This window comes from Callionymus lyra, chromosome 13 (genome assembly GCF_982586985.1).
Source record: "Callionymus lyra chromosome 13, fCalLyr1.hap1.1, whole genome shotgun sequence".
In the NCBI taxonomy this organism is placed as follows: Eukaryota; Metazoa; Chordata; class Actinopteri; order Syngnathiformes; family Callionymidae; genus Callionymus; species Callionymus lyra.
In genome coordinates this window covers 21,163,560-21,190,171 of record NC_141830.1, presented here as the reverse complement: position 1 = coordinate 21,190,171, position 26,612 = coordinate 21,163,560, and the positions used below count along the sequence as shown (strand labels likewise).

The window sequence follows — 26,612 nt, the reverse complement described above, 5'->3', positions numbered from 1 at the left end:
AAACATGCATGTTTCTTTGCCCTAGATGAGGACATCGATCTAAACAACTTGCCAGATGAGGAATTTGAACTTTACCTGAGGAAGCTGATGCTTCCGGGCATGCAAAGGGGCCAAGTAGAGGGGCAGGAGATCCCTGGGACTGTAAGAAACATTTTTGTTTCATAGAAGGGGAAAGTGATTTGCATTAGATAACGGAAGAAAATGAGCATTTGAATATTTACAAATCAGTTAATGACATCAGTTAGTTTTCTACAGTTCATCTGTTATATCTGTAATGTGTCTTAATGAATTCACTTTGCAGATCATAATTATTATTATTGTATGTATATAAGAGATGAGAAACTAAAATGTAAATCACAGATAGTGTATATATGATTACAAAAAGAAATAAAATAACAAATCCACATATTGTTAAAAAACATTTTAATTTTACTTTGATCAGACTTAGCTTAAAAATCATTCATAAAGTAAGTCACAGATTTCACACAACTGCTGAAATGATTCAGTCTATTGCTCTTTTCTAGGCACCGCCAACCACAGTGGACTACATGGTAAACCCTACGCCTGCAGAAACAGTCCCACATAGGCAACTGGATCTTGATTATGACCAGGTGATGATAAATATCCTATAAAACCTCAATGATTATGACTATGATTAATCAAAGGCGCCGACGAGGACGGCTGCCTCTCCAGTAGCTCCGCAGCAATTTCTATAATTTTCTGTTTTTTATTAATTTTTTTACTGTAATTTTGTTAAATGGATACTTTTGAACATGGGGAGAATCGTCTTGTTTACTCAAGAGAGGATCTACTGTCGCTGAAGTCAATGGCACGGGCTGGAGATCGCCACGAGATCCCGATTGAACTTCAGCGCCGGTACAGAGGCTGTCGCGCAGGGAAGCGGATAAATGCTAAGCTAACGGACAATCTGAGACGTCACAGACCAACGATCCCAACGATCACGATGGGGAACGTCAATTCACTGACGAATAAGATCGACGAGCTGTCTGCCCTCAACAACCAGCGGATCTACAGAGAGAGCAGTTTGTTGATCTTCACGGAGACGTGGCTCACTCAGCTGACTCCGGACTCACTTGTGGAGCTGCCTGGTTTCAGCACCGTCAGAGCGGACAGAGACGCAGACGCCTGTGGGAAGCGCAGAGGAGGAGGTCTGATCATGTACGTGAATAAACGCTGGTGTAGTCCGGGACACGTTACTGTGAAGAAAGTCTCGTGTTGTCAAGATTTAGAACTGTTTGCTGTAAGCATGCGTCCATATTATCTACCGCGTGAGTTCAGTCACGTGATCGCGCTGTGTGTTTACATTCCTCCGAGCGCTGCATCTGCCTGTGAGAAGATCCACACAATGACAGCTCGACTTCAGAATCAACATCCTGACGCGTTTATCATCATCTCTGGAGACTTTAATCATGCCAACCTGGACTCTACTCTGCCTACTTTCCATCAGGCTGTGGATTGTCCCACCAGGAATAACAGGACAATTGATCTTCTTTATTCCAACTTGAAGGACGCCTACAGAGCCAAACCTCTTCCTCCACTTGGAAGGTCCGATCGCAACCTGGTCCACCTTCATTCACAGTACATTCCTCTGGTGCAGAGACAGACTGTGACCACTAAGACAATCAGAAAGTGGACACCAGCTGTGGAGGACGCCATCAGAGACTGCTTTGAAACAACAGACTGGGATGTGCTGCTGAGGTCTCATGGTGAGGACATCGAGGGACAGACACACTGTCTAACAGATTATTTAAATTTCTGCTTGGACGTTGTCGCCCCTACTAAGACTGTCCGCTGTTACCCTAATAATAAACCGTGGGTAACAAAGGAGGTCAAGGATGTCCTTAACAGGAAGAAAGTGGCTTTCAGGAGCAGGGACAGGGACGCCATGAGATCAGCTCAGCAGGAGGTGAAGCGATGCTTGAGGGAGGCAAAGAATAGAATAGAATAGAAAATATTTATTCATCCCCAGAGGGGAAACACACTTTTACAACAGCACAGTTGAAAAAAATAAAGTGCAAGGAAAAAATAAAAAAATAAAAGAGATAATACAAAATAAAATAAAAACGATCTTAAAAATATACAAATTATTTACAAAATTAGAAATTTAACACTATTAACAAAATACAATAGTATAAAATAAAATAAAAATAAAAACAAAAAAATTAAAAATAAAATAAAAAACACGAGAGGAAAAACACACTACGGATTAGCATCAGGATATTTAAAGTAGAGAGTTAAATATCCTGACACCAGTTGGGATGAAGGACCTTCTATAACGCTCCGTCCTACACTGGGGGTGCCTGAGCCTGCCACTGAAGGAGCTGGCCAGCTCCTCCACGGTCAGGTGCAGTGGGTGGAGAGTGTTGTCCCTGATGGAGGATAGTCTGGAGAGTGTCCTCCTCTCTCCCACCTCCTCCACCGAGTCCAGCGAGCGGCCCAGGACAGAGCCGGCCCTCGTGACCAGCCTGTTCAGTCTCTTCCTGTCCCGGTCCCTGAAGTCAATCACCATCTCCCTTGTCTTACCGGTGTTTAAGCAAAGGTAGTTGCTCTCACACCAGTCAACAAAGTCCTTGATGACTGACCTGTACTCCAGCTCGCCCCCCCCAGACACGCAGCCCACAATGGCCGAGTCGTCAGAAAACTTCTGGAGGTGACAGCTGCTGGAGTCATAGGTAAAGTCCGCCGTGTAGAGGGAAAAAAGGAAAGGTGACAGCACTGTCCCTTGAGGCACCCCGGTGCTGCAGATGGTCACCTCAGACCTGCAGTCCTGCAGCCTCACATACTGCGGCCTGTTGGTGAGGTAGTCCATCGTCCATGCTGCCAGCTGTGTCCCAACTCCTGCGTCCTCCATCTTCTTCCTTAGCAGCGCCGGCTGGATGGTGTTGAAAGCACTTGAGAAGTCAAAAAACATGACTCTCACAGTGCTACCGGCGCCTTCCAGATGAGTCAGTGCCCGGTGCTGCAGGTAGATGACGGCGTCATCCACCCCCATCTTTGGCCTGTAGGCGAACTGCAGCGGATCCAACGCAGAGCTCACCGTCGTGCGTAGATGGCGGAGTACCAGCCTCTCCAAGGTCTTCATCAGATGGGAGCTCAGGGCGACTGGTCTGAAGTGGCTTGGTTCCTTCGCGTGCACCGCCTTGGGAACCGGAACCACACAGGAGGTCTTCCACTGGACCGGGACCTTCTCCAGTTTGAGGCTCAGGTTGAAGATGTGTGTGACCAACTCACAAAGTTGATCAGCACAGTCCCTGAGCAGTCTGGGGCTGAGTCCATCTGGTCCAGCAGCTTTCCTGATCTTCAGTCGCCTTAATTCTCTCCTCACCTGTTCAGATGTAACAGAGAGAGGTGGCTGTGGGGGGTTGGGCAGCTGAGGCAGTAGGGCGTGTTGGGGGGGAGAAAGGTGGCTTGGAGGTGAGAACAGTTGGGGGGAGGGGGCTGAAGCAGGGGAAAAACAGCTTTGTGAAGAGTGGGGGGCAGAGATGGAGGGGGGAGAGGGGCCCTGATCAAACCGGTTGAAATACTGGTTAAGTTCAGTGGCCCATCTTTGGTCTCCCCCTGCTGTGGCTCTGGCTCCACTCTGGCCATGACCTGAGATGTTCTTCAGGCCTTTCCACACATCCCTTGTGTTGCCCTGCGCCAGTTGCTCCTCCAGTTTCCTCTTGTATTCCTCCTTGGCCATCCTGATCGCCTTCTTGAGCTCTCGCTGGACCTCTTTAAGCTCCTCTCTGCTCCCTGAAGCAAACACCCTCTTCTTCTTGTTCAGCAGAACTTGAAGTTGAGGGGTCACCCATGGCTTGGTGTTGGCAAAGCACCGCACCTTGCGGGTCGGTGTGACGTTGCCCTCACAGAACTTTATGTAATCCGTGGAATGGTCATTGAAGGTGTCGATGTCATCACCATGAGAGAACACGCTCCAGTCTGTAGATTCAAAGCAGTCTCTCAGCCTCCCCTTGGCTTCATCATTCCACATCTTAACAGTTCTTTTCTGTGCAGGCTGTCTCCTCACCATGGGAGTGTATTCAGGTCGCAGACGTATCAGGTTGTGATCAGAGCGGCCGAGGGGGGGCAGGGCGGTGGAGGTATAGGCACCTTTTACATTTGCATACAAAAGTTCCAGAGTCTTGTCCTCCCGGGTGTGGCACTTCACGTATTGTGTTAAGGTGGGAAGAATGGAGGAGAGTGAGGCATGGTTAAAATCCCCGTTTATGAGCAGGAGAGAGTTCGGGTGTTTGAGCTGCAGGTCCGACACTGAGGCGCTCAGCCTCTCGCTCGCTGCGGCTGCGTCCGCAGAGGGAGGAATGTAAACAGTGAACACAATCACATGTGAGAACTCCCTCGGGATGTAATACGGGCGGATGCCCACCGCAACAAACTCTATGTCCTTAGTGCACACTTGTTCTTTAATGGAGACATGCGCGGGATCGCTCCATCTCTCATTAATAAACACCGCCACTCCTCCTCCTCTCCTCTTTCCGTCCATGTCCCGGTCCGCACGAACCATCTTGAACCCCTCCAGGGAAACAACAGAGTCCGGGGTCTTCTCCGTCAGCCAGGTCTCCGTGAAACATAGAAGGCTGCTCTCCCGGAAATCTCTCTGATGCCGGGTCAGCGCAGCGAGCTCGTCCGTTTTATTCACGATCGAACGTACATTTCCCATGATGATCGATGGAATAAAGGGACGGAACCTACGTTTCTTCTCTTGTTTCATCCGACCTGCTCTGCATCCGCGTCTTTTTCTCTTGATTTCCACGGGAATTGTCCATTCCGCGCTGAGAGAGAGAGCGGTGTTGCGCAACCCCAACAGCTGATCCCTTGTGTAAACAATAGACCCGCTGAGCGTGTCTGCCGACGGAGTTCCCAAAAGTGACGAAAATAGCAGAAAACCGTATGCAAAAGTTGTAAAAGTGGTCTCGTTCTGTGCACAACGGCAACAAGATCCGACCACTCTAAAGAAAAAATTAAAAAAACGCCAAAAAAATGGAAAAAGTGTAATAAAAAGTAAGAAGAAAGAGGGAGCTGTTGTAACCAGCTGCTGCTCGTGCGGCGCCATCCAAGGACACCTACAGGAGGAGGTTGGAGGAGAAGCTGAGCCGAGAAGAAATAAGAGAGGTCTGGGATGGTTTTAAAACCATCACTGGACACAAGACCAAGGCCTCTCTGACTGCAGTGGACACGGTGGAGGAGGCAAATGGACTGAACAACTTTTTCAACAGGTTTGAGCAGGTCACCTCACCCTCACTGCTGCCTGCCTCAGGACCTGCCCCACCTTCTTGTGCCCCCCCCAGCTCCACACAACCACTTCCCAGCTTCACCTCACTCCAGGTACAGGATGTACTTCGGAGGATTCGTCCAGGGAAGGCTGCTGGTCCTGATAAGGTGTCTGCTCGACTGCTAAAGACCTGCGCTGCTGAACTAGCTGAGCCGCTCCAGCATGTCTTCAACCTCAGTCTACGGCTGGGGAAAGTACCAACTCTGTGGAAGACTTCCTGTATCGTTCCAGTCCCTAAAAAGATCCGACCAAGTGTGCTGAACGATTACAGACCGGTGGCACTGACTTCGCAGCTGATGAAGTCACTGGAGCGGCTGGTACTCAAACATCTCAGGCCACAAGTCCAGCACGCACAAGACCCTCTGCAGTTTGCCTACCAGCCAGCAGTTAGTGTGGAAGATGCCATCCTTCACCTCCTGCATCGGACCTACTCCCACTTGGATAAAGGAAGCGGTTCAGTGAGAATCCTGTTCCTGGACTTTTCTAGTGCCTTCAACACTATCCAACCCACTCTGCTCCAGGACAAACTGACTAAGATGCATGTGGACCCTGGTCTGGTCTCCTGGATTACGGACTATCTTACTGATCGACCACAGTATGTCAGGCTGAAGGATATCAAGTCTGACACTGTGGTGTGCAGTACAGGAGCACCTCAGGGGACAGTACTGGCCCCTCTCCTCTTCACCATCTACACTTCAGACTTCTGCTACAACTCAGAGCTGAGTCTCGTCCAGAAGTATGCTGACGACACTGCCATTGTTGGATGCATCAGGGACAACAGCGAAGACGAGTATAGGAGTCTGATAAGTGACTTTGTGGACTGGAGTGAGAGGAACCACTTGCAGCTGAACACCTCAAAGACCAAGGAGCTGGTCTTGGACTTCGGGAGGTTCAGGACAAAGCCACGTCCAGTGTCCATCAGAGGCGACGAGGTGGAGATAGTGAACAACTATAAGTACCTCGGTGTGTGGATGGACAGTAAACTGGACTGGTCCTTCAATACAGACCATGTATATAAGAAAGTTCAGAGTAGACTGTACTTTCTGAGGAGGCTTCGATCATTTAACATCTGCAAGAAGCTCCTCTGCATGTTCTACCAGTCTGTGGTGGCCAGTGTCATGTTCTATGCTGTGGTGTGTTGGGGTGGAAATGTGTCCAAGAGGAGTGTCAACAGGTTGGACAGGTTGATCAGGAGGGCTGGCTCTGTGGTTGGAATGAAGCTGGACTCACTGGTGACAGTTGCTGAGAGGAGATCATTGAACAAACTACTGTCCATCATGGATGATGACAGTCATCCTCTCAGCACTGTCATCAGTGAGCAGAGAAGCAAAATGAGTGCACGAATGCTCCTACCCAGGTGCAAGACAAATAGACTCAGGGACTCATTCATCCCTCGGGCTATTAAGTTGTACAATTCTGAGTCCTTATCTTTATACTTAGATTGTGTCATCTTGTTCTTCCGCTTATGTTCTTTTCTTATTTTATTTTTTATGTATTATTTTTTATTGTTTATGAAAAATTGCTGGCTACTGGAAAAAACAATTTCCCGAAGGAGACCTCCTGAGGGATCAATAAAGTTTTACCTTACCTTACCTTACCTTATATGTTGTACTTATGGATAAAACTAATGATAATGTTGGTCCATCATGGCTAACCATGATAAACATGTGGTCCATTTCTCCAGCATGACTTCCAGATGCCTGATGTTCGCGTGGCAGCTACTGGTATGGATTCCTGTCCAGCTAGTGATGAAGACACTGATGATGAGCAGCAGTTTGCCAGAAGGATCAGCGGTTCAACTGGAACACATCTGCTACCAAGCACCAGCAGACAACTAGTTGGGGAGAGCAGCCGGCCAAGTTTTCGGCCTGGACTAGAGGGCGGAAGCTCCGATGATGAGCCTTCAAGGGCAGTTGTCGGCCCTTTTCGGTCTGCGATTGAGCATAGGCGGTCTGCCGAGGGGCGAGTCATAAACCCACCTGTGACAGGTTTGAAACTTTAGCTTTTTGTAAAATACAGTGTATTAACACTAAAGTGCTAAATGACAAACTAAATTTAAAATGTTTTACTCTCAACCATATATCTGTTGTTTATTTGTGTTTGGAATTTAGCATATATGAAGATTAACAAATGCCTAATAATATACCAAACATGCATTTAGAGAACAGTTACATTTAAACAGTTATTTAAGAAGTTTATTTTTCCTGAAGTCTTTTTTTTTTTCTGTGTTATGTGTTCGGTCGAACTCAGGTGATGGAGGTGGAGGAGATGGTAGTAGTGGGAGTGAAGATGGTGGGAATGCTGCCAGACTTCCGATCCCCTCTGTTCCTGCCTCATATAATGCTTTGCGAGGCATGGGTCTCGTGGGCAGCAGTGATGTTCTTGAAGAACAGAATTCTGCCCAAAGCATGTTGACGGATCTTGAAAGGGTCAGAGAATTTGCCGTTACAGTTGATTGAAATTAATTTTCCATGTGTGCATAGGACTCCTAACAGTATCTCATTATGGACACAACATACTGTTATATCGTAGAATATGTTGAGAAATTGATGTTATTATTACTGTTTATTATTACTATAGTTGCATAAACATTTTATCCGCTGTGTGTCCTGCTAATAAATGAATCGCATATGCTCATCATTTTTAGATGGGTGACCGTGTGGGTCCAGTTGGAACCGGAGCATCACCAGGTGAAGTTCGAAGGCTAAGTGGGGCGCTGGTGAGTACGACACAAAATGTATGTCACACTGTGGGTGTGTGAGCCGACTGAGAGCTTTAAGCTTCTTTTTTTAAACTAATCTTGAGTAGGGTCAATGTTAAATTTTAAACAGTTGTCTATTTTTTACTAAATCTTTTTACTTCTTTGGAAAATATTTTTTAAAATTTATTATTATTTATTTGTATTTCTACTAAATGTAAATTATTTCCTTCAAAATGTTAATAGAATATTTTAGTAGCTTAGTTTTCACTCGATGGAAAAAGTCTGCAGGTTTCTGACGTCACCAATTTTTACCCAAGGATGCCCTGGACAGCACACAATCGGGTGCTAATTTTGAAAGAATCCTGGATTCGATCTACTTAAAAAGTGATACAGGACCTGGAAGGCCACCAGACTTGTCAAGTGTGAGTGTGAACCACCTTCAAGACGACCAAGAGAGCTTCCATCTTTCCCACGTAAGACTTTTTCTTAACTTCCAATCAATGATCTGCTTTACTTAGAAGTTTAGAGACAAGACTGTCGCATTTAAATAACAAATCTAAATAAAACAATGTGTGTATGTTGTATGTTTTCTTCATTTACCTCAACATATCTTCATAATTCGTAGATGTTGTCGTCATTCGGCACAAGAGAAGGCCCCTTTGGAGATGCCGTTCACACCGATGCTTCAGATACTAACAGTGAGAGTGACAACAACAACCCACTGTCCACTTCACTGGAAGCCAAGTACTTTACACAAAGCTTCCAAGGGGAGCAGGAGGCTACAGATGATGTCTGGAATAACTATTCGAATACTGTGGATCTTGATTTTCAGCAAGGTCAGCTTTCTTTTTTGTGTCTTTGCAAGTTTATGGTACATCCATCAATGGAGTTACTCTATATGCTTTTTGTCGTAGGGGCCAACGCCACAAACAGTGTTGTCTACCAGAATGAAGAAGGGCAGTGGGTTACAGATCTGGCCTATTACTCTTCATTTCAGAAAGAGTTCGATGGGAAGTCACCAGAAAGTGATGACAAACGTGTAACAGAAGATTTTGTTGCTCCAGGTATGTTAACAAACAAGTGTTTGCATCATCATCAGCTTTGTATTGTATGGTTGTAGTTTGCTGATAATTCGGTCAATACTAAAGTTTCTTTGACTTCTAATCACAAAGTTTATCTTTGGCGCTCGCATTTGTTCACACAGATGTGCTGCCAAAAATGGCAGCACAACAGGGCTTCAGGAAGCGCAAGAACATTTCAGACATACTAATGTGTGTGTGATTAAATATATTTCAGGAAAAGGGAAAATGGGCTTAAATCCATCCTGGACATGAATATTCATTATTGCAGTCAAATCATATACATATTCATTCAAGTGGGAGCCAGTGCCTCACCAACCCACGCATAAGCATGTGTTATGAGTCAGCGTGAAACCCAAAATATATCAATGAAGTGATCACATTGTACTCTTGATTGATGGCGTTGCTTAAATTGCACAGTTATTTTTTTCTGCCTCTGCCATAAAAACTTTCTGTAACTGTGGCCCTAGTAAAAAAAAAAGTTGTCATTGAGCCCTGCAATTAATTGTAAGCCTCTGGATTTATTATTTCTTCTCACAGGTAATGCTTTGGAAAAGCTTGAAAAAGACCAGGTTGAATTTGAAAAGGATTATCAATTCATGCAGGTAAAAGTATTTGGTAGTCGATATTTTAATTTAAAAGTGCAGTTAACATGTTGTTGCACTTAAATCATCGCCTTGGAGTTTAATTAAAATGCTTTCATGTTTGTAATCTATTACGTGCTGCTGTTTGTGCAGGAGGAGCAGATTGTCCCAGCCAGTGGCAATAACACCTTTCAGAGCGATTCATCTTGGAAAGCTTCTACCAACAGTCACGTTCTGATGAGGGCTTCCCAGGTTGCTTCACAGTACAATCACAGCGATCAAAGTTACCTTAGACTCTCCTTAGGACAGTTTTTTGAACAACGCTCAGAAGCTATGGGCTTCCTAGGAACCACTGATGAATTGAACTGGATTAAAAGGGTAAGTTTTCAGCTTTTTTGGGTGTAAAAGAAATTAGACTCTTATTCCTCAACGGAAGTTGAAACTTGAGATATGGACACTAAGGCCATGATTTCTTTTGTCTCTCCAGCCGTCTTTTGGCTATGTTATTACATCGCCAGAGAAAAGGGAACCATTTCCACTGCTGGAAAGGACAAGCTTCTCACTAAGAGAGGATGGATCTCCTGAGAATAATGCCACAGACCACAGTGAAGCTGACAAAACACTTAACCCTGGTGTGTAAACTGTAGCTGTGATGGCATTGACACGTATTTATGTATTAATACATCTACTTGCAGATGATTTGGACCAAACTCTTAAAGAACTTGGGGAAAGAGAATCACCGAAAGGTGATATTTGTAATCTAGATAAAGAGGTATGTTTTAATGGCTAATTTACTGTAAGTGGTAATATTTTAACCTCTATTAATGTCTAACTCGTTTCCTTTTTACATTGTTGTTTAGAAACAGACCACCGCTGTTGTCCTTTCCGAAGCGAGAGGGGGTTTTGACCAAACTAGTCCAAGTCATGCATCTCCCTTAGATGATAGTCGGCAAATTCTGAGCATCAGTACCATCGAGTCGGCCATCGCAGATGCCTCCATCAGTACCGATGCGTCCCAGCTGGCCAATATGATCATGGAATTGTCAAAAAGAAGGCGGGTAAAGAGATTCCCACAGTCGGCTGGTTCTTTGAGCCGCTGCACAGAGAACACGGAAGCTACAAAAGAAGTAAGAAATTGTTTCCGTCCTGAAATACTTTTCTTCACTGCACATGATTCCATAAGATAACGTCAGAGTTTAAAACTTTTTTGAATGCACATATTTATTGTAATGCACATTAATTGAGGATAAAGGTAATAAGGTAAGGTAGAACTTTATTGGAACTCAGTCTCAATTTAAGAGGCTTTTGAAACTATTAAGTATTTGAATTCCGATAACGATATAGTATAGGACATGTTTTATGTCAAGCTGTAGGGTTGCTATGCTTAAGGCTTTTATCAAAATGCATTACAACATATTTATTCTTAATATTTATTATTTATACAGTATATTATATAAATTGTTCGGGTCACTTTACCTCAGGGTCAATGTGACCCAAAGCCCCGAAAACAAATGTGTTTTAGGTATCCCTTGTTGTCTCTTGGTCAAGGTGAACGACCTCCTTGGCTTCCAGAAATACATATGCAGTGCTGGAGGTCATTCATCTTGATCCAAAAATCACACGATGCTTAATAACACATTATTGACACAGAATTAACATGTCTTCTGTCGTTGATTTTAGAACACAATTGAAAACTTGGAGAGAAGTGGCTCGTTGGACACACTACAGAGGAGCGACTCTGGTGGAGACCTGAGCGCCTTTGATATTGAGAAATATCTGCAAAAGGGGGATATGTCGGACTGCACCAATACCTTTATGGGACACACTACATTTGACTTGACCAAATGGGCTGACAACCTCAATCAATCGAGAACCTTTCAGGCCGGATATTCTGGGGAGCAGAGAAGCTCTTGCACTGCCAGTCCTCCAAAAGTCGGAGTCACAAAGACTGATGACTGTGGAGAAAGGGAACAAGTTACTGTTTCTGTCGCTGGTTCAAGCTCCAACACATCTGCGAGAGGCAAAAGTCGTTCAAAAAGAAGCTTCATTCCTCGTCCATCTTTCAGCTCATCCAGACATTCTGCAGACGCTTCCACGCTTGAATCTTTTGCCAACGTCAATCAGAAAGCATCAAACAAAGTTGGGCCTTTTCAGGAAACAAAAATCCCAATTAGCTTGAATGTCCTGCCAAGAACTTCCTATAGACAAATGGAAGAGGACCCCAGCATACCTTTGCAGCAAGCTAGTGTTGTGGTCAAACCTCAGTCTGTAGGATCCTCAAATTCCCCAGAAAAGATGCTTCATGGGATGAGTGGTATGGCTCCTCCCAAAGCTCAAACTTGTCTGGATAAGAAGGATCATAACTCGTCTCATCAACCCCCAGTAGACTATACATCTGGTGAGTACTGAACTGCCAATAGTATTTAAAACATAGATTAGTTTCTGTTGATGAATATTAATGTTTCACCACAAAATACATTTTTCAGAACTGCCAAAGTGTTTTGCTTCTGGTGAAGAAACTCAGTGCAACTTCAGACCATCCACTTCTCCTCTCACACACTCTTCACCAAGTCAGAATATGCTCCCTACTGCTGTTGGGTATTTACTCATTCATTTTCTTTAGTTATATTTTAGTTCTTCTGTGTGTTTTTATTAAGTCATTTTTTTCCCTAGTGCCGTTTCGCCGATGTGTGGCTCGGCAGAAAAACGCCTGGGTGTACAACTCTCACCTGAATCCACTTGCTCCAGTCCTAGTCTCAGCCGGTTGACATACATCTCTCTCAATGATGGCACTTTTGTACCAACACCAGAGAGAAAGAAGGTACATTTGTTCATTACATAAATAAATATGGAAATTATCATTTTATTGAATTGTGTATGACATGGAGTTGGTAATTGCGTTTTGTATTTCAAATCATGACTTAACATTTCTGGAAACCAAGAATGCATAATTGCATAACTTCTAAGTAAATGGATCCCTTTACACAGGGACACAATCGTTCACGTTTCAATTGCAAAATACTCCTGAAGGGGTATTGAGGAAAGAATTTTCTTTTCCATTAAATAAATGTAAAACCTGTTTGATTCCTCTTTCATTGACTGTTGTCATCATGTCATAACACACCCTGAAACTGTAAAGTAGTCAGGTTTCGTAGTTGTAGTATACATATATTGACTAATGTGAAGACAATCTGTAACACACGAGATAGATAAGTCAACTCAATTGAGATCAATTTACTGATAGTGTATATTTTCAAAATCTGAATCGTCATGCAAAAGTGTTGGGTGCAGCTGCAGTGCTTTCTATTTCTCCATTTTATCAGTCAAACCCTTTGTAGCATAAATTCAAACTCCACTGCTCGACATCGATTAGTCTGAATAATAACTTATTGGTATCTGAGGCAAAAGCCAATACTCTTAAGATAACAACCGTATATTGATCATGATAAGATTTTAATGTCCTTTCTTTTCAATTTTCATTCCAAAAATGAAATCTACACAGATGTGTTTGAAAAGAATGTTGTATAATTGTATTTTTTTTTTCAGCCGCAGCTGAGTAACTGCACCATGGCATTGAGTACCACCATCATCCGGTTCAGCCCTACACCGCCCATGGAGCAAGAAGCACTGTCAAATTCGGATCAGAAGTCCAAAAGCCTTGACCCACTTCCTCCACAGAACTATACAGATTCAGCAGCTGTTTGTGGAGCCTCTGGTCTCAGTTGTACTCGCAGCCAGAGCGAGTGTAATCACCGCATGCCCGGGGACAGAACCAAAGACCCAGCTGCGAAAGCTCACGATCACTTTACCGATTTGAATCCAAAGCAGCTCACTAAAGTAGACTCTGGCTACTGCAGTAATCTTTACATCCCACAGACCAGCACTACGACAGCTCCTCAACAGACTTGGGGACCAAATGGCCCAGCACGTGCATACTCGGGTGGAATTGGCCCGCAGCCGTCATACCCTCCCGAGGCTCCTCCTTATTTGCCTCCATCGGGCTATCAGCAAATGTGTCCTGGCTTCATTGATATTCACCATACAAGAGACATGCAGTCCTTGATAACAGGACCGTCCGTGTTTAATTCCCAACTGACTCAGCCGCACCCTCACCCTGAAGTTCCAATACATAGTGGCTATCATATAAATGCAGCAGGAAGTCTGTATAATATTTCCTCATCAGGCATGTCTCTTTTTTTAACTTTAATGAAGTTATAGATTCTATCTTTATTTGCCTAATGATTTGTTCTTCTGACTCACTACTTCAGATGCAACAAACAGTGACCTCATGGCAAGAAAGATCCATCCCGTATCACAACCTTTGGGTCTCCTGGGTCCTTCTGCGCAACATCCATTACCCGGTACCAATTCCAACCAACAAAATATGAGGACAATGGGGAAATTATATGGTCATTATGGGTCCGAGCCAATGATGTCTAGTGGACTTGAAGAACTAAGAAGTAAGGCGATGTTTTGTTTTAATCTAGTTATATTTAATTTTTATATTTATTTTGTTTCTCAGGTCAAGTAGTTGTTCCAGAGGAGCTGCACTTCCCTAATGCCTGTTGCGTCGGCATCGCCTCCCAGACCACTCTAAGCATTTTCAACCCCTCAGAAAGATGGCAGCAAGTGTCCATCTCTGTCGCAAGTTTAGCAGTAGATGGAGAAAAGGTAAGGGCACTTTAATTTGTGGCAAGTTATTCAGATTACAATTAATTTTGCTTGTTCTTGACAGGTGGAGAGTTCCCCCTACCAATGGCTCATTGTGAAGAACAGGACAATTATTGGACCCAAGAGCACAGAGGAACAAAAAGTTTTGTTTATTCCACCGCAGCCTGGCGTCTACCACTGTGTCCTGAGTGTTTTCTCGTGGCCGGCGTCTGCAGGGGCAGAGGTGATGGCCAGAGCCAAAATCTTTGCCAGAAGGGTCGTGCTCATTGGCATTGCAGAGAATCCATCATTAGACGTGAGTGCCTGTTGTTTATACATTTTGGCCACTTGTTAATTTTAACATAAACTTATTGTTGTTTTTGTTTTATTTTGGTTTGAATAATTATTTTCCAAGGTTGAAGTCAGTAAATCGGGGCTGGACTTTGGAGATTTGCCAGGCGGAAGTACCAAAATTCTACCTCTTAAACTCATCAACAGAACTCGTGCCACTGTTCCCATCAGGCTCGTGATAAGTGCTGTAAGTCGAGAATTCTTTAAGCACGCACATATACATCTAAAAATATCTACTTGTGTTTTGGTTAAGTGATTACATTTAAGAAAACAAAGTCCCCTATACACTCACGAAAAAGTGGGAAGAATGTATTTTCAGACAGAAGTGCATAGAATTTTCAAAATAAATTATATAATTGGTTTGGAAAACTCTTTTTGATTGTTCATCTCTTGAAAAATGCCCTTTTATTGTAAAACATTGTTTCATTTATGCTACCACCTTCCCCCTTTGATCCTTTTTTTTATTTAAAATGCTTAATTGTATGTGCCTTCTGGATGAATGTCTTGTGAAAACGTTTCCTTCACTGTCTAGAATGCAATAGCATGGCCCTGCTTTACGTTGTCCAAGCAACCTGTTGCACTGACATCTGATGGAGCGCAGCAGGCGGGACACATGACCACAGTCTCTTCTCCCGCCGTGATGAATCATGTGATGCATGCCAGCTATGTAGAGGTGAAGATTTGTTTTTAAACAACCACATTGTCTTATATTCTCCTCATCCTAATCATAAACGATTTGTCTGACAGAATCCGGAAGGTTTCATTGTGTGGGTTCACTTCAAGGCTCCACAAAAATCCAAACCTCCCTCTGGTAACTCACCTTTTCTTGAATATCATTCGATGAAAGCTGCATTTGCCGAGCCATGTCTCTGTCTTTGCTAGGCAACATTGGTCCTGCCGATGAATACAGTGCAAGAGTGGATATTGAAGTGGACTCCCCGGGTGCGAGTCGTGTGATCCAGAGTGTTCCAATAATGGCAAGGTCTGGAACTGCACAGGTTCATGCACCCAAAGACTTGCAGGTAGAATTACCATTACTACTTCTCATTCATGTTTACACGAGATCCACTAAACTAAACATTTTGCAACTCACTGTGTGTCAACTTGTGAAGTGTTTTAACTGTTGGTCCCTATGGACCTTCCTCATAAATATCTTTGGTTCATCTTGAGACATGTTCCTTTCATTTATCATGTGTAGACGGTCAGCCTCTCTGCTCCGCTGGGCAAGTCCTCCCGGCAGACATTGCCCTTGAAGAATGCAGGAAACATCGACGTGCAGTTAAAACTAAAGGTAAATCTGAGCTTTTTTACTTCTCAAACTGTTTTTTTTATTTTTTATTTTGTTTTTTTTTGTTTGTTTTTCAGTAAACCAAGTTTCCCCTAATTACTGTAGTGCATGTCAATCAAGAGATCATTGAAACATCTCTGGCTGGAAAAAAATGTTTTTTAAAAATTTAGAAAGAAACCTTAAGAAAATGGTTAGATAGAATGGATAGGCAATTAAAAATTTGCATAAATCTGAAGGTTACGAAGCCTTTTCCTGGGCTTTTTCAACTGTTAGCTGTAAATTGGATCCTAAATAGAAGTAACTCGACTTGTTCGTCGTCCAGATCTGTTCAAAGTTGTTCTAAGCTTCAAGGATGGCAGAAAAACTTCCAAAGCGATTGATTTTAATTATTTGACCAAAACACTCATTGCTAGTGATCACTTTGAGTTTCATGGATTCAACTGTTTTATTAGGTTTTCGAGAGCAAATTAGGTTTGTTCATTTTTGTTTTTCTATTTATTAAAATATATATAAATATATAAATGCCTGACTCATTGTTTGAAGCTGCGAGTGGAAAAAATGACATATGGTGACATACGTTTTTAACTGTTACTTATTTTTATAAATGTTTTAAGTATATATTTTATTTTATTTTAAGTATTGTTTTTGTGACCCTGGTCTGGAAAAGCGCTATATAAATATAAATTACTTACTTACGAATCCCAAATCTGTATTTGTCATTCATCAGCTTATTATTTTCATCCGTGCTTTTTGTCTTTTTATAGAGCAGTGATGCCGAGGGATGTTTCACAGTCATGCCCTCTGAGCTGTTGCTCAGAGTGGGAGAAGAGCAAGGCATTGTGGTCTCTTTCACTGCACAGGGCAGCAAAAAATACAGGGAAAGGTATGTTCATTCACTTATTGGACAATTGTTTGCTATATGAAAACATTCAGCATGAAAAACATCACATAGACGCTACACATTTTCAGAATACGTCAAGTTTCCATTACAAACAAAACTATTGATTTCAAAGAATGATACTTACAGGCAACGGGTAAAAAGTTATTTTTATTTGTGGTTGGTCGATAAACGTATTACTTGTCGTTGCTTTATGATCACAAGGATTTATATCTTTTTTTCCCTCCACCTCCTCAAATCTACTCTACTATGGGTCTCTCTTTTAAATCATGGATCTATTTCAGTTTAAAAAAATAAATAAAATAAAGTTCAATTCATTATTCTTTTCTTCCAGCCTTCTGACCATCTTCGTGATGCCCTCTGGGCCTGAATATGAGTTGAACCTCAAAGGAGAAATAGTTCCAGAGATCTCTGGGAAAGCCTCCTTCCCTGCTGTGGACAAAGACATCCCTTCAATTCTCTCCAACCGGCAGTTTGTCACATGGGGAGGGGTCACTCTTGGACAAGCTGTGTAAGCAACCTTTCTTATGATTCCCTTATTGACATCATTTTGAAGCAACACCACTTTCATCAGTCATTAATTGGATTATTAGAGAGAGGTATGTTTTTATTATCCATGAGAAATGTTCCACCAGCAAAGAAACTATTAAACAAGTTTATTTGTGATTGTTCTCATAAACTTACATTTCCCACTGGAATCCAAAGCACATTTTCATCTTCATCTTCATATTTACTTTGATTTTGTCTCTTCAGTCAAATGAAGTTGATTTTGAGGAACAACTCCTCTGAGGTCATCCAGTGTTTGCAGCTGCTCATTCGAGGTCAAGACCAGGACTGTTTTCAGGTACACTCATTCCACCAGTGCAACATTTTATATCCTTGACATACCTGAATAAGATTCAACGTTCCAAATAGTTTGCTTCTAATGATTTTCTCTCACATTGAAATGTTTAACTTGATGATAAACACTTATTTTTTATCCTTGCATTTCATTAGTAAACACTTAAAATGAAAAATAAGACCTGTTGGCAAAGAATTGTGACAGGAACCCTGTACTTCAGAAGCTTTTTTCTTACAAATTGTTTTTAAGTTTCTATTCCTTTTCTTAGTCACTCTTCCCTAGTGTTCCAGCTAAGGCACTCTTTGTGTCCTTATTTTGAGGCAAATGTTGCTGCTGTCGGGTTTAACACTTCTTAAATATGTTTCAGCTCCGAAGCATGTTCAGCTCAGATGAAGGTCTGACCCGCCGCGGGGAGGTGACCTTTCGTCCCAGAGAGGACGTGACTATTCACCTCCTCTTCGCTCCCACCAGAGTGGCCTGCATGTTGGCCAGGCTGGAGATCAAGCAGTCTGGAGCGAGACCTTCACAGTCGGGAACCAAATTCACAGTAAGGAGATTTCTACTTGTATTCCAGCGTTTCCTTTTTTTTAAACCCATTTTTTACAAGGCCTCACTCTTCTTATGTAGATTCCACTTTTTGGTTATGGTGGCACCAGCAACATTATCTTGGAGGACCAAAGGAAACAGGCGGATGGTTACGTGGCCACGCTGACCGACATTGCCGTTGATCATGTCAGCAAGGTGTGCTTGTGTGTGAGAAACACCGGTTCCAGAGCAGCTTTTGTCAAGGCCGTCACCTTCTCTGATGTGCTTTCCCGGCTTGTCATGGAGCGCACAGTCATCAGCCTTACTCCCTCACAGTTTGTTCTGAAGGAGCGCACACAAAAGGCAAGTACATGGATTTTTCACTTATATAAAAAATATATATTTTATATATGTCAATAATACTTGGGATTTTCAGGTGATCACGGTGATGTTGAAGTCTACCATAAGAGAACAGAGTCTAGGTCAAGCGGGTAATGCCCTGCTAGCTACGATCATACTGTTCTGTGGTGATGAAGTGTCCAGGCAGCAGTACAGAAGGTGAGCTTTCAAAAAACTTTACTATGAGTCTATATGCTCTTTTACACTTCACGTAAACCTTAAACACAGAACACAAAAGTGTTTTGTGAGGCGAGTGAATTTCCACAAGTCGTCTTTTTGTTTGAGTATTTCTAATTATCTTTCATTTTGGTTGGGGAAAAAAGAGGCCAATGGAAAAAAGGCTTTATAATATGAACAAAACTGTAAATGTATCAAGCTAGTACTAGTAATCCCAAAATGAAACATTTACTATCAGTTCTGCACAGTTGTTTCTTCACATTCACATGTCTGGTATTTAAACATTTTCTGGTCTTTGTGTTCAGAAATGTGTGGATGTGCCAACTTTCTGTCAAGTGTAAAAAGCTTAATTCATACAGTTGTAGAAGTTAATCAGTCTTTACAAATGGAATATGTTATTTTTATCAAACAGCGAAAGATGGTCAATGATCTGTAGATTAGATTAATCCTATTTCTTTGTGTGTCTTCTGGACAGATTGTTACAAAACAAACCAGATGCTGCCCTTAGAGCCCTCTCTGAGAATAGTCTGCAGAAGGACATTGATTTTAACGAGAAGTTCCTTGGAGAGGATTATATTACGGAAAGTAAGTGCTCTTTCTAAATAATATTGTATAAAGATGAGTGTAAAACGGGTATAAAACCAGACTGATTCTTTATATTTTGTTGTTAAATTCTTTGATGATGTTTATTCAATTTCATTGTGAATTTATGTGATTTTTATAGTTTGCATTTTTTAACAACGTTTTGCATTTTTCTGTATAATCAAAGCTAACATTTGATGTGATGATCTTTGTTCCTTAATCATCATTACCTCATTAAACCCTCTCTGTCCTCGTAGCCTGCAACTTGCCGCAGCGACCGAATGAGGCGCACATTTTCTTTGGAAATATGAGGAAAGTGACTGTGTCGCTGCTGGGAAGTACCAAGAGCGCCGAGTGTGAGAGGGGCAGCGGCACAGAGACGTCAGTACCTTCAGCTTGGCATCATTCCGAAACGGAAAGGTATTTCAAAAATGAAGACATTATTAGGGGTAAATGGGTTTTAAATGTATGTGATCGAGTAGTGATGTAAACAAAGATCAGCTACATAATAATGATCTACTTTGAAATAAAGGTGCTCTGATGTGGACATGGTTGAAACTGTAGACATAAAATGTTGTCCTTTTCTGTTCTTGCTGCTGTCTCACTCGATGTGTGAAAGCATTTGGTAAATGCTCATTCAATATGAATTTTACCATTTTTTACACGATTGTGTTCTACAGAATCCTGGAAAATGGAAATGTGTCTCTGGATGTGTTGCCAGTAAAGGGACCCCAAGGCTCAGCGATGGCTGTGACTGAGCCGTCATTGAAGGTACCACATGTTGGAAATCGACTTTTACTACTTTTCCGTTTTTTTTATGTCTAGGAGGGAAACAATAAGGGAGGTTCTTGCATAAACCTTTTTTTTAGTCAAGAACATGTTCTAATGTGGTGTGTGGAAATTGGATTTGGTGATTGTTGTTGTTCTGTTCATCAAAACAAACGTTTCATTTTATGTTCTAATGTGTCTGTTTAACATGATTAACAATGTGTATTTGTTTTAATTTGTTATTATTTTGTTACCAACCCAACGCTGATTTTTCTTTTAATACTACTCTATAGAGATTTTTAGAAAATATGCTGAACCAGCTGATGTTTTTCATAAATTCAGTTTAATGCATGTCTGTCAACAACTAATCACATGAAGCAGTTGCATGAAACGGTGTCGTTTACTTGTTCTCACTAGTCTTCAGAACCGTTGCCCAAACCGTCCGAGTCGTGGCTAATTCGACCAGAGCAACTGTTGCTTCCAGCTCCTGTCCTCAGTGAGTGACTTGTCTTTCTGAACCATCCTAGCTTTTTACGGTGGCCTATAGATTACATGTATTTTTTTTAATTACTTCTAGATGGTGCCACCTTCACCATTGGTGTTCACATACAGAATAATACCTCCAGAGAACTGAGCTTCGACTTATCCTGGCCTGCACACTGTCTTACCGTCACCCCTCAACATGGAGTCATTAAGTCACAGTAAGAAACATTTTGTAGATCAAACGTATAAAGTCCATTTTATACGTTTGTGGCCCATTTGGCAGATTACATTCATCCCTTCGGCTATCATTTAAACTGAATATGTCAAACAAAATATAAAGTAACACTATTTATACAATGAATAAAACAAAAACCTTTTAATTGTCTTAACCTTTTTATAACACGATCTCCTTTATATTGGAAACGTCTGAATTAAAATTTTAATGGAATGTTTTATCTCATATCTTGTGCTTTTCCTTCTTTTTTTTTGTCAGATGTCACCTGCAAATTTTAATCAGCCCCAACCCATCACTCGCAAACAACTCTTCTCTGCTTCCATGGAGTGGATTGATTTATGTTCAGTGTGATGGACAACAGAAGGTACAATTCATTCAAAAAAAAACCCGCAAAATCTGGATTCTAATGTTTATTTAATCAGGTTATCAAGGTTCAAATCCGTCGAGACTTGGCTCTGGATGTTTCTGCTGCACCAGCAGATACAACCCGCTCGGCTCTGGCCCCCCAGCCTGCCACCCCAACCGTCGCTGCAAACAGACTCGCTCCAACGTCCGCAGTGACACCTGTAACAACAAAATCCCTGTTGGAGATCAACAACCGAAACATCCTTTTCCCCAACACACCATCAGGGCAATCATCAGGTAGGAGCTGCTTATACACGTTTAATAAGTTGAGCATTAGAAAATCTACATCTTCGCTCATCTCTGTAGAGGCCGTGTTGGAGGTGGACAATGGGGGAGAAGAAGTGAGATGGCACTTGTCCTCATTTGCTCCTGTGTACGTGAAGGTTTGTCCTCTTATTTCTCAAAACACTTCATTTAGTTTGTTCTCAAAGTTTGATCATTTAAGGACAAAATTGTGTCTTTATACTAGATCTAAACATTAGACATAATATTCCTGATATTCCAATAAGACACAAACTTCTTATTTTTGTGAAATTAAAACTAAACCCCTTTTTTGTTTAAGTCTTTGTTGTCTAAATGTTCAAGTTTATGACACGACTCTTGTTCCTCTCTCACCAGGGCGTGGACAGTAGTTGTGATGTTTACCGAGCCACTTACACAGCTTTCAAATGTTGCAGAGACTCGGGTAATTTAGGAGCTGAAGAAAAGATGAAGGTAGTTAAAAAAAAAAAAAAATAGGAAAATATTGTGTTTTTTTTGTTGAGGTTGATTAAAAAAGAAATGTTCTCTATAGTTTACTTTTAGCTTCCTACCGAGGTACCGGGGTGACTACGCACAGTTCTGGGACCTGGAATGTCACCCATTGTCGGAGCCCCAGCAGAAAACCAGAATTCGCTTTCAACTCTGCGGCACCGTAAGTTTAACTTTTGGTTCCATTATTTTCTCTAATAACTTTCTTCTTTTGGCATAATGTTTGCTTATGTAAACTGCAAAACATATTTTCTCAAGAAAACTATGATTCTATGATGTTTTGATTAGCTGGTGACCTTTAACTGTAAAAGGTTTATGGTTGAGAGCAAATTAAATGATGTTTTCTAAAAATGTGTATTAAGTTAACATTAAAAATGAATACAACAATTGGCATCGCAGTCATTGAATCCAATTCAGCCCCAAAAAAACCTTGATTTCTTTCGTAAAAAGGTTGTATTTTTAATTACGCCTGACCTAGTTATCATTTTTATCAACACAAGTCTATGAGTTGAATTAAGTTTGCCTAAATATATTTCTACTTCACAGTGTTGTCACTAATGACATATTTATTAACCCATATCTCTCGCTAAACAACCCTTTTTTTCAAAACAATATATTCCCAACAATGTCACCAAAAGATTATGACCACATTAAAGGGCATGTTGAAGTCTTCCTCTCCAAGATGCAGTAAGTCTCTCATCATAACCATGTTTTGAACTCACTACCAAACTTCATGAATTTCTCCCCTGTCTGAAATCTGGGCAAACAAGAGGTTACGAGAGCGGAGTCCATTATGACGTAATGATGGCTTCACTCCTCCTGTAGCCAGCTGTAATCACACCCTGCTTTGTTTATACAACAAGTTCCTTGGAAGTTTAGACTTCCAGGATTGATGTTGGTCAACCTCAAAGTTTGACCAATCACAGCAGAGTAGGTGTAGTTATGATAAATCAAATTTAATCACCAGAAAAAAAAGTTAGTTTCCCTTTCACACCCACGTTATCCAAGAGTGCAAAAAGTTACTTTCATTTTGTTTCAAATCAACAACCAATATTGAAATGATGAAAATATTAAGTTTACATACTTGCTCTTTATTTATGGGTTTCTTACATAAAGCAATGAAATACAACTAAACTGTATGTAAGCTAAGTCAAGAAAATCCTAATTTTTAGTAATTTAGCTTTTGTTGATCCGCAAGGCAGTCATTTTAACAAGTTAATATGAGACGATTTATTTACTTTACTTTAACTGATTTATATCACTTCTGTTTTGTCTTGTCGGTCTTGTTTCCTGTACAAAAGATGTGAACTAAACCATGACATGAACATGAGAATGATGAGCTTTTGTTCCCAGGAGAACATGCTTGAAATCCATTTGCTCTCTTCAAAGCATTAGAAAATGTTTCCCATACGGGTGATGGTGGTTGAATTACCAAATGAAAAGAGGTGCTTGTAGGAAAGGAATGAGAGCTCCCTGCTGAGTTATGTCGGCAGCTTCACATGTGTGCTGAAGGATTGGGTTCAAAGCCCGAATGCACAGCGAGAGAGAGCTGCGAGAGATGGATCAGTGTGTGCCGGTTGAATGACGGTGATTGAATTGCTGTGTTGAAGTTTTCTAAAAACCAATCCGAATGAGTCGTCTCGGAAAAATACAATGCTTTTGGTCAGAACAATGTTTCTTCACCGCCTTTTGTGTGTTTTTAAGGGTCTACAATCCAGTCTGGTTGAAGGGCCACAGGAAGGAGACGGCTCCCTGGTAAAGATCGAAGCTACCTTCAAGACCAGGAAACGAACAGATGGGCCGCCGAGTAAAAGCAGGTACGCAGACCCGTTAGGTGGAACATACGCTAGTGCTTCTTGATATGAATAAGCGTTTAAGATGCAAACATCTTACTGGCTCCTGGAGCTCAAACTCGACGTGAGAAATCGATGGTTGCAGACAAGATTGAATAACCGAGGTTATGTTTGACATATCGTTCCGTCTGTGACTCTCAGTCAGGGCGAGGCTGCGCAGAAGGGCTTGTACGCTCCTAAAGACGTGTATACGTTCCCCGCCACACGGATCGGAGAGTCCAGCATCATGAAGGTGCACATCTACAACAAGTCTCCTAACATGCACGAGGTGAGCTTGCTTTGCGCGTCTGCACACTTGTCTACCCGAGTGAGATTCTTCTTCAGTCAAACCTCTAAGTCACACGTCTATAATCTAAAGCCAGGGGATCAAATCTGACCCGCCAAGTCATTAAATCTGGACCCCTGGCTCGTAATCAAAGTGGATTAATGTTCATTTTGACATTATGACCTAAAGAGATGTTATTGTTTAAGATAACTGATGTGTTTGGTTCAGGAGGAGAAACACAGAGTTAATTAAGGTGTATTAAGCCTCCAAGAATGGAAGGAAAACATCCCAGTCATACTTGCTGTTAAAGACAGTTTGGTAAATATAACATTTAGGCTGCGTTTGCTCACTTGCCCTCAGCACCGCCCTCACCATCTTAAGGGTCGTTCCAATTCTCATAACAGCCGAAGTGATCTTCAGAAAATCCCTCCTCGAGATCGAGTGAACATCAATGTCCCATTCAGAGCTGTATATTACCCACAATGCACTGCTTTGTTGCATGAGAAACACATCCATGCGGTGGCAGTAATGGACCACAGTTGTCTTCCCTCTGTTTACCACCATAGAAGAAGAAAACAACTTTTTAATTTTTTGTATTATTTCAATGCTTATTTATTTTGAAACTGTTTTTGAATTAGTTTTCACAGCTGATTTAAGTTGTGTTCCGTCTTTATGATCCAAGCTTTGTGATAATCCATATGTTGTTGTTTGTTTAAAATACCATGTTAATACGAGTCAAAACTCTCTGAATTCACCCAAAGTTGTTATAAGTGTTTCAACGTTTTTTCTTAAATATGCATCATTTTTGTTGCATAATTTGAAAACTTTTTTTTTCTACTGCTTTTCCCCTTATCAGGCTCACAGCGGTTTGATGACTATCTCAGCTGCTTTATGGCTGTAGGCAGGATATACCTTCAAATATAGACATTGTCTACAGTTACAACCTGGAAAATGAACGTCATTCTGAGTTGTTTTATTCAAGTTCTCATCCTTTCTGTCATGTTTGTCTTCTTGCAGTTGAAGTTTGCAAATCCTCGCGAACCATTCCACATCAAGAAGTTCAAAAGTTCTGTAAGGTAGGTGTGATTTTACTGATCGTCACAGTCTCACAGTCGCATCAGTTGATGCAAGAAGTGTTTGCGTCGCTGAAGCTCGGTCGAGACGGACGGAAGTGGAATAAACGTGTGAATGGAGAGTATTTGTGGTGGAGTTCATGAGGAATATTTTCGCCTCGTGTGCTCAATGTAAACGCCATCAAAAAAGGAACTTTCTTAACAACACGAGTGATGGACAGGTAGGGTCTAGAAGGAACTCACATCTGAGCCAAGGTCCCACATCACAAGACGTATCAAGATGCTGATTTAATATTGCACAGGTGTGCCTTAAGCAAGCCACGAGCCCAGGTAGGTCTTTTGTGTGTATAAAAATGTTTTATTTCAGTGTGTTGGAGGTTCTTCCCACAAACACTGGAGTCGATTTTCCCAGAACTTTTTAACTGATAGATGTGCGTCGTCTTTGTCATATACTAAACACGTTTGTGTATTTGTAGCTGCAAATGTTTTCCAGAACTTTGTTGTTGTTGTTTGTAATCATATTTATAAAAAGAAACAAAAGTCTGCTCTGACATAAGGTCGTATTAATGTTTTCTAACTTTGCTTCTTTTTTTTTAGGTCTCAACACTGTGCCAAACTGGCCGTCTACTTCAAGCCCAGGACGGCAGGAAGACACGAGGGTCTTCTGCTGGTCCAGCCAGCGGGAGGTGAAAGTATAGTTGTGCAGCTGACCGGAGAGACACCGACCTGAACTCAACGTCCATCTCTTGGTTCACATTAAAGTTTTTTGTAAAACCCTCTGGTCGTCCTGGAGCAGAGACTCATGGAAGGATGGACGGGTGACGGAGTAAGAGGTTCATCATCTTAATGGTGATTACAAGAGAAGGAGCTTCCCGTGACTTTATATCTTTGCCATGTTTGTCACTGATCCTGTAAAATGATCTTGTTTTCTCTGGCACTGGAGCTTCAAAGATCAACATCGTAGAACATTTAATTTCAACACGAATGGCTTATTTCTTTCATACATGAAGATGCTGGATGCCTGCAGACACAAGCAGTGACACTTTGATTAAAAGTATATTTGCACCTTTTATATGTAATATATTATATGTATCATTGTAATAAAGACTTGATGAAACGAATCTGTAATTTTGTTTTTAATTGATTTGAAACACTGAGATGCAAAAATAATTGATATAATTCTCAAGCAGAACAGTAGATGGCAGCAGATACAATTTTGAAAACTTTTCTGACAAACGAGCCACGTTAGAAACGAGTCAATGCCATCTTGTGCAAGACATTGACGTGTATACTTTGCCGACTTGTGAGTTACTCGAGGACATTCAACCAGTGCTTCTACGTAACAGTCGAACATTACCTCGGATTCGAGTGTTCGTCCTTCACGTTAAGAAACAAACCAGCTGCGAGCTTGA

The 26,612-nt window shown here is 41.7% G+C and overlaps 1 protein-coding gene across 1 annotated transcript in view; it reads left to right on the top strand.

Annotated features, from left to right (window-relative positions):
• cep192 (centrosomal protein 192) overlaps window positions 1-26,321 on the top strand; it is a 29,205-nt gene extending 2,884 nt beyond the window's left edge. The window contains exons 7-51 of the mRNA XM_087806575.1: window positions 26-141; window positions 525-611; window positions 6,978-7,281; window positions 7,544-7,722; window positions 7,941-8,012; window positions 8,312-8,467; window positions 8,620-8,830; window positions 8,909-9,058; window positions 9,614-9,678; window positions 9,811-10,035; window positions 10,145-10,289; window positions 10,353-10,429; window positions 10,518-10,784; window positions 11,338-12,055; window positions 12,144-12,255; window positions 12,331-12,478; window positions 13,204-13,816; window positions 13,926-14,117; window positions 14,180-14,328; window positions 14,393-14,623; window positions 14,723-14,845; window positions 15,191-15,331; window positions 15,406-15,469; window positions 15,541-15,680; window positions 15,857-15,949; window positions 16,711-16,829; window positions 17,179-17,355; window positions 17,598-17,688; window positions 18,053-18,232; window positions 18,313-18,573; window positions 18,647-18,768; window positions 19,262-19,371; window positions 19,626-19,788; window positions 20,049-20,139; window positions 20,554-20,632; window positions 20,714-20,837; window positions 21,113-21,218; window positions 21,277-21,496; window positions 21,566-21,642; window positions 21,878-21,973; window positions 22,053-22,172; window positions 23,714-23,826; window positions 24,004-24,130; window positions 25,145-25,203; window positions 25,798-26,321. Of these exons, the coding sequence (XP_087662701.1) occupies window positions 26-141; window positions 525-611; window positions 6,978-7,281; window positions 7,544-7,722; window positions 7,941-8,012; window positions 8,312-8,467; window positions 8,620-8,830; window positions 8,909-9,058; window positions 9,614-9,678; window positions 9,811-10,035; window positions 10,145-10,289; window positions 10,353-10,429; window positions 10,518-10,784; window positions 11,338-12,055; window positions 12,144-12,255; window positions 12,331-12,478; window positions 13,204-13,816; window positions 13,926-14,117; window positions 14,180-14,328; window positions 14,393-14,623; window positions 14,723-14,845; window positions 15,191-15,331; window positions 15,406-15,469; window positions 15,541-15,680; window positions 15,857-15,949; window positions 16,711-16,829; window positions 17,179-17,355; window positions 17,598-17,688; window positions 18,053-18,232; window positions 18,313-18,573; window positions 18,647-18,768; window positions 19,262-19,371; window positions 19,626-19,788; window positions 20,049-20,139; window positions 20,554-20,632; window positions 20,714-20,837; window positions 21,113-21,218; window positions 21,277-21,496; window positions 21,566-21,642; window positions 21,878-21,973; window positions 22,053-22,172; window positions 23,714-23,826; window positions 24,004-24,130; window positions 25,145-25,203; window positions 25,798-25,930 (7,346 nt within the window). The 3' untranslated portion in view covers window positions 25,931-26,321. The remainder of the gene's footprint in view (window positions 1-25; window positions 142-524; window positions 612-6,977; window positions 7,282-7,543; window positions 7,723-7,940; window positions 8,013-8,311; window positions 8,468-8,619; window positions 8,831-8,908; window positions 9,059-9,613; window positions 9,679-9,810; window positions 10,036-10,144; window positions 10,290-10,352; window positions 10,430-10,517; window positions 10,785-11,337; window positions 12,056-12,143; window positions 12,256-12,330; window positions 12,479-13,203; window positions 13,817-13,925; window positions 14,118-14,179; window positions 14,329-14,392; window positions 14,624-14,722; window positions 14,846-15,190; window positions 15,332-15,405; window positions 15,470-15,540; window positions 15,681-15,856; window positions 15,950-16,710; window positions 16,830-17,178; window positions 17,356-17,597; window positions 17,689-18,052; window positions 18,233-18,312; window positions 18,574-18,646; window positions 18,769-19,261; window positions 19,372-19,625; window positions 19,789-20,048; window positions 20,140-20,553; window positions 20,633-20,713; window positions 20,838-21,112; window positions 21,219-21,276; window positions 21,497-21,565; window positions 21,643-21,877; window positions 21,974-22,052; window positions 22,173-23,713; window positions 23,827-24,003; window positions 24,131-25,144; window positions 25,204-25,797) is intronic.
• Window positions 26,322-26,612: the final 291 nt, after the last annotated feature.